Source organism: Hirundo rustica, chromosome 4 (assembly GCF_015227805.2).
Source record: "Hirundo rustica isolate bHirRus1 chromosome 4, bHirRus1.pri.v3, whole genome shotgun sequence".
Taxonomy (NCBI): Eukaryota; Metazoa; Chordata; class Aves; order Passeriformes; family Hirundinidae; genus Hirundo; species Hirundo rustica.
Window position 1 is genome coordinate 69,559,062 of NC_053453.1, and position 16,377 is coordinate 69,575,438.

General features: G+C 40.5%; 1 protein-coding gene across 2 annotated transcripts in view; it reads right to left on the minus strand.

Moving 5' to 3' along the window:
• The window catches only part of ARHGAP8 (Rho GTPase activating protein 8), a 58,277-nt gene that overhangs the window by 6,823 nt on the left and 35,077 nt on the right, over positions 1 to 16,377 (minus strand). For both annotated transcript variants that reach the window (XM_040063068.2, XM_040063069.2), the window contains 4 exons: positions 10,968 to 11,041; positions 3,790 to 3,867; positions 3,011 to 3,139; positions 2,137 to 2,240 (listed from right to left, as the gene is read on the minus strand). In XM_040063068.2, coding sequence (XP_039919002.1) covers positions 2,137 to 2,240; positions 3,011 to 3,139; positions 3,790 to 3,867; positions 10,968 to 11,041 — 385 coding nt within the window. The remainder of the gene's footprint in view (positions 1 to 2,136; positions 2,241 to 3,010; positions 3,140 to 3,789; positions 3,868 to 10,967; positions 11,042 to 16,377) is intronic.

Sequence of the window (16,377 nt, forward strand, 5' to 3'; positions counted from 1 at the left end):
TTTCCCTCTTGCTCCTGGCTGCCCACTTCTGCCAGGGGACCTCAGTCCCCTCCAGCTTCAATTAGACCCTGCAAATCCTCATCCAGCAGCCAGGTGGACTGCAAAGCAGAGATGAGCTGGCTGATAGAAATCACCTTTCACGGCTGGGAAATCACTACTAATCTAAAGTTAAAGAACTTGGACCTGGTTTTGAAATCTGAACCTGTTACTTTCGTACAAGTTGTGCTGTCTTGCTGTAGCAGTCTAGAAGGAAGGAAGGTGGTTGAGACTGCAGAGAAAATAGGGATATTTTCTTCTTTCACAAGCCTGTATCAAACTTGGAGTATTCAAAACCTGTATCTAGTGATTACAATTCATCCCACTTCATGAAATTGCTACAAGTACCTCTTACACTACTCAAAACTCAGCTCATGGAAGAATTAAATTGCCTTTTATATATGAAAGGCAGAAGGTTGATGCTTGCAGGTAAAACCTAGGATTATCATTGAAGTATGAATTGTGGAAGCTTGTGCAGCACACCAATCTGCAGTGAATAGAAATCTCTAGCTCTGAGAATGTTTCATGTTCCCTTGACCTTTCCAAATGCAAATATTCCCTGAGACATTAAGGAAGAAAACCCAAGGATCAGCAAAAATTGCAGATGTGAGCACTAGTATCACTTGATGCCGTGCTTGACATAATAAGGCCCACTCAAAAATAATGCTTTATTCTCTTGCCCAATTACAGAAAATACTGTGTGGTACTTTTGCACACCTCATTAACACATCAAGTGCTCAGCTCTGAGAAGTACATTAAGATGATGCATCTGTTACTGGAGCAAAGTCACTTACATGATTCATAACATCGAGGAGAGATATCAGTTGCTAAAATAATAGTAAATGACACGAGGATTTCCTTAATAGCTTTAGAGTTCAGCTAGGCACCAGGAAACGAACACGTGGGTATTACAGCAACAGTTATAGCAATGTGTTTATCCTTTAATCTTGCTTTTTTGCTTGTATTTTGACAGAAAAAGGGATTAAAGGCACTAGTTCCTGAAATACACTGTTGCTTAAAATACGGCCAACATGACTGGAGCCCAAGAAGAGTTATTGAGTGCCAATTACCTGGCTGGTGAAAATCAGTATCATTCCCCAGACATGATTGCTGTGGTGGGCTCTTGGGGCTTTTGAACGAGAGATCACCGGCTTTGGGTGTCAGCTACACCATGACCCCTTCATTTTAGGCACCTAGGTTTGAAAACTGCAGTCTGAAACAGGCAATGCATTGGATAAGGTAGAAAGAAGGGAAATGTACAGCCCTGTGACTCTTTTTTCTGCACAGCCAAACTATGCCACAAGGCTGAATCTAGAACTGTTCATAGCTGATGTCCCCCAAACCCTCACCATCATGGGTTCTCCTGAAATGGGTTAAAAGAAATCAGCATGACAAAAAGTAGGACAGAAGACATGTGACTTAATTTATCCTGAAGCATAAAAAAAAATCCTTGCAAAACCCTTGCATTCTAAGTTTTTGATTTGACACTAGTAATGAATGGCTATTTTAAACAGGAAAGTGCGGTTTTAAAGATTTAATATGAAATACTTTTGACGGTTGTTCTAAAGCTTATTAATATTATATAATTTCCTAAGATAATACTGATTTATTTGGTGTTTTAGTTGCCCAAGATTTATACTTGAAGGAAAACCAGCGATTTCACCTACGTTTTCTCCAGCATCTAATATTATAAACCACTATTTTCATGCTTATTTCCACCCCAAAACAGGACGCCCCTCCCCCAAAAAAAAACCCTAAATTTAAAACCCCCAAATGTTGTGAATGTGGAGTGGAGGAACAGGACTTGTAAATACACCAGTGCCAGCACAGTTAATGTAAAGGTGCACAGTAGTTTTCATGACATCTAAAGGATTTCGTGGTGAAGGCATGGCCAGACTGCAGCAGAGCACTGACTCTATCCCAACTGGGAGGGTTCTGTACCCCAAATTCGGTCCAGGGAAGTAGATCTAAGTACTGCACAACCACCTCACCAGACTATTTAAACTATTCAATTTTCCCTTCTGTGGAGATGTTCGATTTTGAATTTGCATGAGCATATTTAGAAAACTTGAGAATTCAGAGGATTTTGCCGATACTCACCATATGGAGGAAGCATATCAGATATTTCAGCACAGCATAATTGTGCTCAGGGAGTCCTTGAACGATTTGTTTGCATCTGGTGACTCGTAAACAGCTCTCCACACCTGCAATGTCCAAGTTATTCTTAACTCTGAAGCATCACAACAGTACCAAGAAATAATACCTTGTTTGTATCTGCTGGAATTACTTTATAACCATCTGTGAGACTGATCATAAAATTCAGCTCTACTAACCACGACCACTGGGAGAGTGAGAATTACTCCTTTGAATGCCTCTGTCATATGTTGTAATATCATGTATCTGGCTAAGACTTAGCCAAATGTCCAGAGTATTATCTCAATGCAGCAAAAATAACAGCCAAAATATTATTTTTTTTTTCTACACAGGAAAGGTCTTGCTTTGAATCTCATTATCTCTCCATGCACTGAATTGAGATATCTACTTTTTATTCTGTGGTTTTATTCTTGCTGAGAGACAGTCCTGCTCAAAATGCTATTTTGGTAATTTACTAACTAAAAAAATCCCACTTCTGTCACTCTTCAGGAAATTCTTTTGTCTTGGCAAAAAATTTATGAGATGGGCATCTGAGTGGCTGAGAATTTTCTAGACATGAACCTAAGGAGGGCATTAAAGGGCATTAAAAACTGATATTATAAACTCCTACTCCCCAACAAAGGCTACACAAATAAAGTTTTATAATTCATAGCTTTTTTCCCCAGGATGTTATCTTACAGGAATAGTTGCACTGAAAAAAACAAAACAAACCAAAACCAAAAAAAACCCCCTACAAACAAAAACAAAACCCCACAAACCAAAGCGAAACCCGAGCCAAACAGAAACAAAAAACCAAATATATATATATATACACACTCACTGGTGATTTCAAGGATATGATCATAACAGTCAAATGTTAGCAATGGCTGAGGGAGTTCCCTAAGGAAAGTCTTCAGGATAACAGCAGGAATATGGATATCATGATAATCATCAAAATTCACAGACTTGCCTAAAAGGAGAAGAAGCAAAAATGGTGTTCAGTGATATGTTTTACTTTTTCTTCAAACTACTTCTTGAAAACTGTTTCATCCAACACTTTGAACTGAAAATCTCTCGGCCTTCTGCTGCTGGTAATTCCTGATATTTTATTTTTGCATTTTGTCCTTTGCATAGGAACAAATCTATTAATTTTCCTACAGGAGGTTCTCCCCATAAAGGCAATTCATAAAATGACTTCACAGGGAGGTCTTTGACTTTCAAATTACTTCACTACATTTCATAAATTATTAGGTGAAATTATATCTCCTCGCCATAACCAGAGGCAAGATGACACAGGGACTCTGTACTTTGTAACTGCAGTAAAGTGCATAGGCTCAATTTTTTATATTTTTTGTGAAAAAATATGCCTTTTTTACTCAAACCTCATTAGCTGTTACAGATTTTTTACATCTCTGGTGACATCAAGAGATGATTTGCTATTCAGTAAGAATTAAGCGCCTGTTGCTAACTCTCAGGTTTCTCTACTAGTGCTCCTATTATTTTATGTTAGAAGTGGCTTTCATTAACGAATTGCAAGAAGTTGCATTTCTGCTTCACCAACAAACCCAGGATGAACAAAGCACTCACGCTGCTGCTGGCAATGGTGTGATGACAGCTTACCCTGGTTGTAGAGTTTCTGCACCTCTTTGATAGTCTGGATGCTGGCTGACCTCCTGAAGAGGCCCTCTACTCGTAGCCCTGAAAAAGAATTTAAAAAATTAAACAACCGTAAAACAAATTTTAAAAAGAAACTGTTTCAAGGCGTTTTGGTGCAGACCATTGCTCCTTCCAGCTCTCTGGAAGCCATTGGGACTCAACACTCTGCCTGTCCGCGGTGTTTTGAAACGGCTGGTGCCAGTCTTGAGGTAGTTCTTAATTATTTATCAATAACCTCCTGAAAGATGTCTGTGTAACATTGTGTGCTGACAGATCTGACTGCATCTAGAGAGGAAAAATGTTGAAAAAGGATTTCATTCGACCTCAGCTTTCAAGGTAAATTATTTATCTCAATTATTATGCAAAATAGGATGGGGCCAAGAACTGCTACTTTTCTTGAGAGCTGTGGTACTTCTTGCTTTTTGAGTTTGGTAAAACCCTCATTTCCCTCTCCCTTTCCTTCTTTCCAGTTTACGCTGTTCCTCACACCCAGCACATAATGTAATTTCACTCACATGTTGTCTGAATTGGAAATTCCTGCTCAAAGCAGAGTAATCTAAAATATTAGTCTCTGCTGGTCTGACAAAACATAAAATTGCAGTTTTGAGAAGGCTGGCAGACTACCCACAGCCTTGGGGGCACTACTGCATGTTTCTACATATGAGAGAGGAAGACCGGATTGTCTTTTTCATTTTTTCATGCAGGTAAGTAGCCAGACTGAAATATGCAAGTATTTAATCTATAAAGTACACGTGGGTTTGTTTGCATGATCAAGAACCTTTACTGTGTTCTAGAAAAATTGAGTCATACGTTACTGAAGGACACTCAGTCATTCTTGCAATTTCACTCAGGTTCAGATGTATTTCATACATGAAAAATCAGTAAAGAGTAACAAAATTCCTTAATGAACCCATCACCTAGTATTGCTCACATGAATTTAGGTTAGCATACTTAAAAAACTGATAACACACCCCTGAAATACATTTTTATAGAGAAGTTTCAGGGACTTTGGCCAAGGACCTCAAGCTCTGCTTGAAAGCACTCCACTGAGTAGATTTAGAAGTTTGGCTGGAGTTCAGCTGAACACAGCTCCTAGTTACTCCCTAGGAATATATGCCCTCACCTGTTGAATTAAATATTAAAATTTTAGCCCATGCACTCAGTTCTGGAAGGAGTATGACATCTCAAACGACCATATCTAAGCTTCTTAACAGGTGTGGTTACCAAAGGAACCAAGCATGATATATGTGACCCCTGGCTTTACTCTCCATCAGATTGTGTTTCACTTAAACAGTTACAGCAAACAACAGCTCTGCAGTAAAACTGTTCCATTAGATTGATAGTACAACATGTCTGAAAACACAGCTTGGGAAGCAGCAGCTGGGAACGGCTAGCTTGTCAAGGAGCAGTCGTTTCCTGGGAATTTGTGGGATTTTATGCAGGTTGTCAGTGGACTAGACGTGTTCCGTACAAACAACTCTTTCAGAAAATGGATATCCACAAACACTTCCAATTCGGTCTGCAGGAGCTGGGTTAATAATTAATGTCTTTATCTGATGCGAATCTCGCTGTAAGGACTACAATGTAATAAATATCAATTATTAACAGGTTTATGCCTTTATTGGCTAAGCTTTCAAGGGTCTTATTAAAGACATTTATTTGTAGCACAGAAAACAGCTGTACTTGTCTGGCTCTGCGTGCCATCAATGTTACTGTAATGGCACATAACACTAAGCTCTTGCTGGTTATGTTCTTGGACAGGGAAAAGCAACTTTTATTTTCATCCGCAAAAAGCCGGGATACAGGCAATATCTGTGCTTCTTCCAGCACTCATTTACCATGCCAGGTGAAACTGAATCAATACACAGCAATTTGCTTTATCACAGGTGGCAACAAGCCAACTACCAAAGTAAATATACTCAGTGCTTTTTATATTTGTGGGCAACCCAGCCAAATGACAGCGCACATAATTAAGCGTAGGTCAGTGCAATTCTGAGGGAAAAAGAAAAAGACATACTCTTCTCCAGTAAATGAACTGCAACAGCAAGAGTCACATCTTTTTTTCCTTTTTTTTTTTTTTTTTGGGTATAAGATGCTCAGACCAGAAAATAAGAAATTGGAGCAATTCTTAAATCGATGTAGGGTTCTAACTTCAGTCTCTGTTAAATAGAAAAATGAGTCAACAGCAATTATGCTCTTGATGGAGGAACACGATGAGCCTGGGTACACGGATGGACTGGGAGAAACATGGACTGAAAAGGACACTTTGCTTTAGAAGTTTGTAAATCTATTAATTCCTCTTAGCACTCTCTGGGTTTATGTTGGTCATGTGAAAGTTAATTAAATCCACAATTTGAGAGAGGGCATTTCCCTCATCAAACAAAGTGAAAACAGCATTAGCATATGCCCCCAACAAGGGTTTCATAGCAAGCAATGGGAAGTGTTTCAGTTTGAGAGAATTTAGGAGAAAACATCCTGAAAGGGACATCTCCTCTGAAGAAATAGGCTCTGGCACGCCCTTCTCCCACCAGTGGGACAGGAATTTCTTGGTGGAAAGTGAAAAAACAACCTGTTTATTTAATAAGCAGACTGCACACAGGCACGGGGACAAGAATGAATAATGTTAGATATTAAAAACTATCCAGTGTGGAGAAAGCTCGGTGGGGTTTAGAGCTCTGCTCAGCTTCTCCCGAGGTCTGGAGCTGGGATGTGGGGCTGGGGCTGGTATTCCAGACCTGAGCTGAGCTGAACACTTCCAGAAGAAGAAACCACAGTCCCAGCGAAAACTTCTTGCCTCGGCTAATGAAAAAAAGCAGGCTAAAAGCAAAGAGTGTGTTCTCCCCTCTCTCCCCTGTGTTTGAGCACAGAGCATGGAAAGAATTCTCCTGGCTCCTCATCCTCTCCCAGCCCTGGCTTAAAGTGATGGGGCCCGTTTCTGGGCACAAAGCAGATGATAGGGGATACAATATCATAAAGTCACCCCAAGACAGGGAGGAAGGAAGGGACCTGATGCCTCTCGTTGGATATTCCACTGTGATGGGTAAGGGCACAGCCTTATAAGCCTGGAAACACCTTCTCCAAGCCTGAATCTTCCTTTTCAGACACTGGGGGAAAAACAACCCAGATCTTAGAACTACCACAATTAAGCCAACAGAACTCACACAGACTAAAATAAAATTAACCACTGGGTCTTCCTTTTTGCAGACAAAAAGCATGCCAAAACCACCTGAGTCACAGGATGAGGAAACAGAATTGCCTGAAGGCAATCCTGATCATTACAGCTCAAAGCCTTCATTTTGCGTCCTATCAAGGAATAATTTTTGTTACAAAGTGTTCTTTGATCAAATCCTGCTTACAGCATGACCCCTTACAGATGTCTCTGTAAAAAGGTTTATTTTTTCTGTGTGCACAAGCTGGACTAGTTTGCCATGAATGGCATGAATAACACAGTCCATACAGAATATCCACCCAGAGCACTGCGAGGGGATGAGGGACATGAGCCTGGATCCCCCAGTTCTGATGAACACTGCATGTCACTGGATTCTATCACCACTGCAGAGCCTGTGGTGAGATGATTCAAACAAAATCCTCTCTGCCCTTCTCCAGAAAAACAGACATAGAGGTCAATGGACCTTTACTACCCTGCACTAAACTCCTCAGATCAAAAAGAGTGACATTTTATTCTAAATATTAAGTGCTGTACAGAAAAATGTAGTATATGACTAGCAAAGAAGCCATCTATATTGAATAAAGTCATACTGTGGTTGGGAATGCAAATATAAGTAATTATTTAAATGTTAGTAATCACAAATGAAAGCAGGCATGCACTTCATTCCACAGTGAAATAAGATGGCTTTCACCAGAGTAGACAAAATTTCACGGTGCCATGACACAACTGTGTCGCACTCTGCATTTATTTATTGTTGCCAAAAATGCTTAGCTCTCCTTCTATTTGCCCCCCTTTTTTGTTGTCCCACAAAAAAAAAAGACACAGAAAATCAAAACTGATAAAGATAAATTAAAGCAACACATGCTGTCACATTGCTGGAAACTTGTCAAAGAAAGGCAGACAAGAAAATTACATTCTTTTTTCTTTCAATCATCCTTGATTTGAGAGTTGCTGGCGTCAAAAACCTTTGTTAATTTGTCTGCTTTCAGAAGAGAAATGGCAAAGAGTGAGCATCTGAATTCCTTCTGTCACTGCAGGTGCCTGTTCTGAATAGCAGCACAGCTCCTGCAGCAGAGCTGCTCAAGAAATAAAGAGTCTGAGTGGAGAATGGACTTAAGGGATGCCACAGGGTCACTGACATTTCAAGAGACCCTAACTCTTCTGATGAAGCAGGATTTGGCAGAAGCTTCTGCCATCTAACTCATTCAAAACCGATTTCAAGTACACAGATGTGAAAATGTAGCAAGAAGAAAGAGTGGAACTACTGCACCTTGGGTGAAAACCAAATCCCACTTCCTGCTAACCCTGCAAGGCTGAAAACTCTGCCAAAATCAAATGAAGCAGGGGCAATGACAGTGAATTTTTGTCACTTCCAGAAGAGGAGCTGAAGCTGTCGCTGCGCTCGCGGCCACGTCTGGAGCGCAAAGGATGCTGCCAGTCACCCTCCCGGGGCTGCCAGCAACCCACAGGGCCAGCACTCGCTGGAGATGGCACAACTGAGATATTCCAGATGTACAGAAAGGGTTAACATCACAGCAGACAGCAGGTACAACAGATACCTGCGCACTCACAGTCAAGTGCAAAAAAACGTGTGTCTATCACTTACTACTCAACAGCCTTGGCATGGCAGGTACCTGGCTTTCAAGCATCAGCTGGCTGAGAATGACAAAAAACCACTTTACCTGACAAGGAATCTCTCTTTAGAAATCTGCTTTGTGGAAAACTCTTTTGGATAGGCTATATCACAGCTCTGATCCCAGAGCCTGGGCCCGGCTGGAAAATAGTGTTGACGGAGCCCTGGCCCCTCCTTCCTGAGGGCACAGGAGGATTGAGAGTTGGGGAAAAAAACAGGATTGAAGTGGGCTGTGTATCAGTGGCCAGCTCTACTATGCCACTGATTTCTGAAGATGCACAAAGCAGGACAAGAATTCTCATCACATTGGAGTCCATCCTTCCAAGCTGTGCTGATACCGCACTGAACAGATGAAATTTTAGCCAAAGGTGGACAAGGTTTGGAGAAAACTCAAGGATGATTGCTGCTTCCAGAATGGCAAACATTTCATCTAGGAGAAATTCTGCAGTGACGAAGATGAGGCAATCCTGGAGGGTTTTTTTTAACCATAATCATCATAACTTGCTTTTTTTTTTTCTTCTACTGCTCATTTGGTGATGCTGCTTCAGAAAACTGTGGGTGTCTGAGCTGACTCAGCAATTGTTGAGGGAGAAGAGTATGAAAGTGGTGCAGCAGTGATGAGACAAAACACCCAGAGAGAACAAAAGCAAGACATAGAGGTTTGATGTCATATCAATGCAAGAATAACTAGTTACTGGCCACTAACACAACACAATGACGGCCATAAACCTTCCGTTCCTTTAAAATCTTTAAATGGGTACCAGAATGCAAAGCCTTCCTCATATACACAGGCAAAAGTCTGATGTAATTAACATTTTAGTGGCCATTTCTCACTCAATTTCTAGGTAATAACAGATGTAAGAGGTAATAATGTTAATGCCACACTCATCCTCATTGCAGCTCTCTTGACTCCTGAGATTAGTAAGGAAGAGGTATTTGCCTGTTAATATGAACTAAGTATATGGAAGGATGATTGTTCCATAACAATTTGAAACACAAAAAATATCTGGCTTTCATCTGCAGATGGGGCATGCACTGATACACTACACAAGCCCTAATTATCCTCTCAGGATTATAATTACAGGAATGCCACTCACTTGTGTTCAACATTCTTAGCAGCCAACTATTTACATTCCCTGTATTCAACCATAAAATGTGGTACAAGCTACCTCTGCAAAGTTTTCACAATCAGCACCACCCTGGAAACAGCACATCCAAAGATCTTTATGGGTCTGAGTGGAAATCCTGAATTTGGGCCACGAGGTATTACAAAAGGTCTCTTAGGAACTCTTCACCTAGCGCAGAATTCTTCACCTTTAACAGCAGAACTGGCCCCACTGCAGCATTTGGCCTTGGCTGCTGCAGGTATTTTGAAGTTAAACCAGCAATTTTTAGGGGCAAGGAGCCAGCTGTTTTGTACACAAGCATCCCTACTGCTGCTCCACTACTTGCACACTCTAAGGTGCAGTGAATATCTCCCTTATTTTCCCATACCCATCATTAATAAGGTTCATTTAGGGGGTGAAATACACAACAAAATAAAGTGGTCAGTTTTTTAAATGTTCTTATTTGCCCTGAGATAAACTAAAACATGAAGGAGCACAGCCTAGCAAGGAGAGCAAATGCCAATCTAGTCTGTCTTCAATTATATATGTAATATCTTGCCCTGACCTAATGGAAGCCAGGATTTCTCTTGAAAATCAGCAATAAAGCTGAGCAGCAATGTTTTTCAGGCCTGCCTCCTTCTGTCTTCACAACAGTGCAAGTTTTTAAAAACATTTGTAATTTATCACTCAGGGTTTTCATAAACTCAGACCGAACCCTGGTGGAAATAGTGAAAATGAACCCATACTAAAACACACAAAGTTTGAATACTGAAAGCAAAAACTACAATACATTGATTTTTACTGGAAATTCCACTTAATTCAAACACTGTTATATAAGTTTATGATGCATACTTCGAGACACTTCTCGGATTTGCTGTTTCCTAACTAATCCTAAGAGAAAAACAAAACAAAACCAACCAACCAAACAAACAAACAAAAACCAAACCAAACACCCACACTTATTTAGTGCTTGGTTTGGGTTTGGTATTTTTTTAGTAAGACAGTATCAGACTTTTTTTTTTTTTTTTTTTAATCAGATGATAATCTGATAATAATTATTTTCCATCCTCTCATGGCAGTACCCAGTCACCACTCCAGTTCTCAGGATATAAACATATATTACATATATTACAACATAGTTGTAATCTTTGCTGTATCAGGCACAGAGTGTTAAATATTTTCACACTATTGTTCTTGCTGAGAAAAACCCATTCTCTTTTGACACAGAACTCACCTTTACTTTTTAGATAGGATACAGTTTCCTTCATTACTGGGGGGATTAGTTCGCCTTTATTTTTGTCCTTTATACTGTCAGGGAGGGAAAAAAAAAAAAAAAAAGAAAAAGTAACATCCTTTAAATGGCATTTATAGACAAAGACTCAAAAGACAGAACAATCTGAGCAAAAACCTGAGAGAAATCTGAGAGCACAAATACGTTAAATTTTAAATTTCACAAGTGAAGGCACCTGTACCAAAGAAGAGATTTCTTCAGAACTCTAACAGGCACTGAACGAAAAACTGAAACAAGTGACTCGGATTCCTATCCAAAGAGCCAATCCTAAACACTTATTTCTTGCCAGGAAAGCTGTACAACCTCCCCTGTGCCCAGAAATAAATAGGTGCTGTTTGCTGCGCTGAAAGGGAAGCAAGGACAGAGCAGGAGAACATTCCAAGCTAACTTTCTCCCTGCTTGAGACTGGTTTTGCTTGGTTTTGCTCAATTTCCCACCCAGCTGAGCTGTGTTTAAGCACAACAGGCTGGTGGTGGCACCTCCAACTGGATTTGGTTGGACACTGTTGATGGCACAGGGTTTCCAGGCAAGGAAGGAGTTCACAGCAAAAGCTTCACGTTAAGTCTTGGCCAAGGGACGCTGCAAGTTCAGGAAAGTTTTATCATGCAGATTTTTCTTTGTCATTTGTTTCTTTGTATTTCACAGTGTATGTATAATTAAAAGGATATTGTACTATTTATTTTGAAAGAAAAGTAATGCAGTGAGATTATTAAGGCGTTTAATTATTTGAAATCAGGTTTCTTTCTCTTTCGTGAGCGAACGGTTGAGGCAAAAATATCGAGCATTTTTTGGATCTAGACAACAGAAAATTCTGTAATTCTTTATTAAAAAAAAAAAAAGGTTTTGTCATTTTGGCAAAAGAGATGGTCAAAAGAGATCTGCTGAGCATTCTGCTACACTTTATAGTAATCAATGACAAAATAACAGCCCAACCTCAGATTTTAAAGGAGACTTTGTGCTACCAGCTGAAGTTGGACCTGCAGAAGAGAATGATTCTTAAGGCCTTTTACTTTTCCAAGAGTTCTCTTTCTGTCTAGGCTAACTAATTACTTTATCAGTACAAATTAACTGATAATAACTGGAGCTGTATTTGATACAACTTCTGTGACATCATTGTATGGAAAGAGCAATCCAGTATTACGTCTTGTGTTTATATTACACGTAAAAACTACTTCAAAAGGAACGTTACAGCTATCAAGTCAGCATGGAGGGATGGGGAAATTGTCAAACCCCTCTCCTGTGTATTTGTTTTTTTCCCCACGCTTGTCAAGGGTTAGAAGATGGGTAGATTAGTTAACTTCGGTTCTCCATGCTCGAGAGGTTGGTCACTCCCAGCTTTGCACACAGGGGCAGTGAGGGCATCCTCCAACAGGAAGACTCAGACCTGTGGTTTTGCCTCTCTTACTCATAAACTGACATGGGAATCACTTCATGCTATTTGGTTATTAAACCACCAATATTTTGATTCCATTCATCACTCCAGGGACACAATGCTGCACTGACCAGTACAGTCTCTCCCATGCACAGTTTCACTGCCCACCCAGACCTACTCTTCCTCTTCCCTATTTTCACCATCCAACCTCTTCCCAGGCACTAAAATCTGTATCTCTGTCCTGTTATCCAGATTTTCCCGTTCTACAGTTCATGCATCAGTTCCCCATGTGCTACAGAAAACACTGCAAGTTGCTATGTGATCATAATAAACATGCTGATACACCTCCCAGAGCTCTCTCTACTATTTCAAATACTAAACCAATCTGCTGTTTAAAAGGAAGCTGCAGAACTAATGAAGTTGTTCTTCATTGCTACGGATTTCTATCCCATGTCCTACTTCCTTCTGCATCTTGGTAATCAAAGATTACTTCCTTACACCAACTACAACCTCACTTCCCTTACAGAGTATTTACATATCCTCTCCTCACCCCTTTGTCTCAAATTTCCTCATAAGGTAAGGAGTAGCTCATAACTAATCACCATCTAAGGACTAACTGATGCACCAGCACACCAAAGGCAAGAGAAAACTGAATTCCTGCTATAGTTTCTATCTTGTCAAGCAATGATTTTTAAAAGCTTGCAGTGTTTGGGAAAGCCCTAATCCTCTGTCAAGTTTCGATGATATAAACTCAAAGCTCTTCTGTGAGCCTTACTGAAAATCAATCCACTGACTGCTCTTTTTCAACAAAATACTCATATCAGAATCTAAAGTGTATAAAATTCAGTGATGCTCTATGTGTGTGTTAATATCCCTTTGTGGACACTGCTGTAGTAACATGAACTGTTTAGGAAAGGGGAATTTTCCTTGCTGGAAACAAACACAGAAATTTTGCTTAAAAAACATACCCAAATTTCACAAACCATGTTCGCAATGTGACAATCTCAGACATTTGACCAAATAAATTCCACAAAATATGCAACACACTTGCAGGAAAGAAAAGACTAACAGCTGGGAATTAATTTAATTCAGATAATCCTAAAGTATGGTCTTTGATACATTAGAAATTATCGTTATTTGCTGCTGCTTGTAAGTATAATCTTTAGATGAAACTGTCCAACTCCTTGTTCTTACACATTAGCAAGGCACCATTAATTCCAAAACAAAACAGTACCAGACCTGCTGGAGCAATTCTCTGCAGCATCACAATGACGTGATAATGGCCAGAAGAAATATTTATCGCCTGATTTGTAAGACCAAGTCCCACCTCAACGTTCCCCATTATCACAGACCTCTGAGGGCTAAACCAGAGGCTATGAGTACTCCACAAAAATAAAAACCTCACTCATGTGAGGAGTTCCAGCCGCCAGGACCAAGTTCATGACCCAGTCCTCAGAGAAGCAACACGGAGCAAAACATGCAGCGACTGTGCAGCCCAGTTAGTAAACTAGTCTTGCTAATAAACCTTGCCAATTAGTAAAATAGTCTTGCTGAAACAGGAAGGAAGTTCTAGGGTCTGTGCACAGCAAGCAAAGTTGAAATCCCGTGTGAAATTACATCTCCCAGTAAGGGACTAAAGAAGAGCAGGTGGGAGATGAGGTCAGTACTGAGGACAACGTTCCAGATGCCAGTGAGGAAAATCCTGCAGCAAATCAAGGTAAGGGGAAAAAAAAACCCAATAATTTTAGCTTTTCTAAAAGGGGAGTTCTAACACACTCCCTGTGTGTCAAAGGATTTTATTTCATGTATTTAAACCCTAAACGCTCAGAGCAGCTTTTATTAAAATTAGTCAAAAGCCTAACTCACTTTAATGTGCTTGGAAGCTGTTACATCTTTATTATTGACAATTTAAGCTCACGGAACCCATTCTCATCCTCTCTAAAGTTGCACTGATTGCCTTTGCTTTCTTACAGCTGCTCACTCCAGAGGAACCAAATAGCAACCCAGCAGCTTTTTAAAAATGTTCTCTAATTATTATTGTTGCCCATAAATGTGTTCCCTGTTTCAGTGTATAAATAGCAAACAGATTATTTACAGCACTTGCTCCTGTTGAGAACTAGTATATCTGTCAGAGAGGTAAAACAAATAACTAGGCTATAATTTGCAATAATAAACCCTACACATCACCTTTTTTTTTTTTTTTTTTTTTTTTTTTTCCCCTGGGGAAAAAAGGTACAGTTGTACAGTTTCTGCACTTCTTCCATTTTCTACAGGATTCCAGTTTCCCTTGAAGGAAAGGTTCTGTTCTCGGTGAAATGAACAAGGTTCTCAAGAAAAATGGTATTTTAAAATAGAATAGGCTGTTCCCTGACAGTCACATGTAAAGGATTGCTCTGTTTCTGCAGCACTGGGGTGAGCTGGGATGTGGATTTTCAGAGCATTTTCCATTGTGGCACACAGCTTTCACTTCTCTGGGCCCAAAGTGACATAAAATGATTGGGACATTGCTTCAGTGAACGTTAATCAGGCCAGCTCAAAGATCAGTGAGGTGACACCTCTGTCCTCTACTTTTGGACCCTGCCAAGCAATCCTTGTTTCTCCTGCCTTGTCCAGGGCTGGGATGAGCTGGATAACACAAGCTGTCACTGGGGATCCGGCAGGGCTACGGGCAATTTGAAACTAAGAATTTCCTTACTCATTCTGCTTAAGTGATGAACGTAACAGAGCATTTCCACAGCGCTCAGCACGGCTTCTGGGAATGACGCACAGACCTCAGTCAAATCACAGCAGTGTCAGATTCCAGAGAGATCTGTTCTGGTAAACACAGAGCCAGGGAGAAGAACTTCTCGCTGCAGGACACAGGACCAATTAGTGCAACACGTTACACACCCAGGGACTCATCTCTAGACAGCAGCCACCTTCCCACGCAAGGCCTTCACACACAGCACTGCAATGCCATCAGGTATTCCTGGCTGATTTCTCTCTTTGCTTTTCCTCTCCCTTTCATTTTCTGCCTGCTGAGGCCCGTGGAGGTTTGGTTTAGAATGCATTCCTTCTCCCTGGTCATGCACACACAGCATGGACAAGCAGAAAGATTATGACCAAAAGGAATGCGCTTGGAAATGTTCGTGACAACGATTTAACAAGCAAAAGCTGTAGAGTTGTGGCAATTTTGAACATCTTCTCTGTCCCTGACCCCCCCATCCATGGCATTAGATAGAAAAAGAAAACATTTCCTGCTTTCTCACAAAAGATGTTTAATTTTAGATTTAAAAACTAATCAGATAAACCAGTACTATGTCAATAGCTAGTCAAGATCAACTCTGTGTGCTGTATTTGAGCTCAGCTGTGACCTCCCTTGAGGAGAGAAGCAGTCAGGTGCAGCAAGAGGGGTTTTTCAGGGCTTGGTGAACATACAGCACAGGACAATGATGCTGCTTGGCCCACAGAGTCAATAATTAATTTCTTTGTTGGAATTTAGGACAGCTCATTCACGCATTTTAACTGTACTTATCTGATCTACAAAAGCAGAGTGTCCCCTAAACTTTTCCTTGCCTTTTTAAACATTTAATCTTTGCTAATGGCTTTTAGAAGAAAAATCCTATTTTTCAGCCCGACATGCCGAGCGAACTGAAGCAGACAGGTCCCGAACAGCTAATTCCTCCTGCTCTGCATTTTTTTTGTGTGAAGAAAAAGCAGGAAACCCGTCTTGCTGCAGCAACACAATGCATGAACGTTGTTTGAAATGTCTGGGTTTATGAAAGCGGTAGCTGCTGGTGAGTAACAGAGTAATTTCCATAGTACTGCAGCACTCTGCTCTGAACGTCTCTGATCACCACAAGCTGGCACTTACAGCCAAGGAGGAATCTTTCTGTGCCTGCCCTGTTTTAATGCCATTCCCTGCCATTTCCCTCTGCTGGAGACTGGGGGTGAGGCTTGATTAACCCTTCAGCTACCTCACTGTGGTTGTTGCTCTCCTCA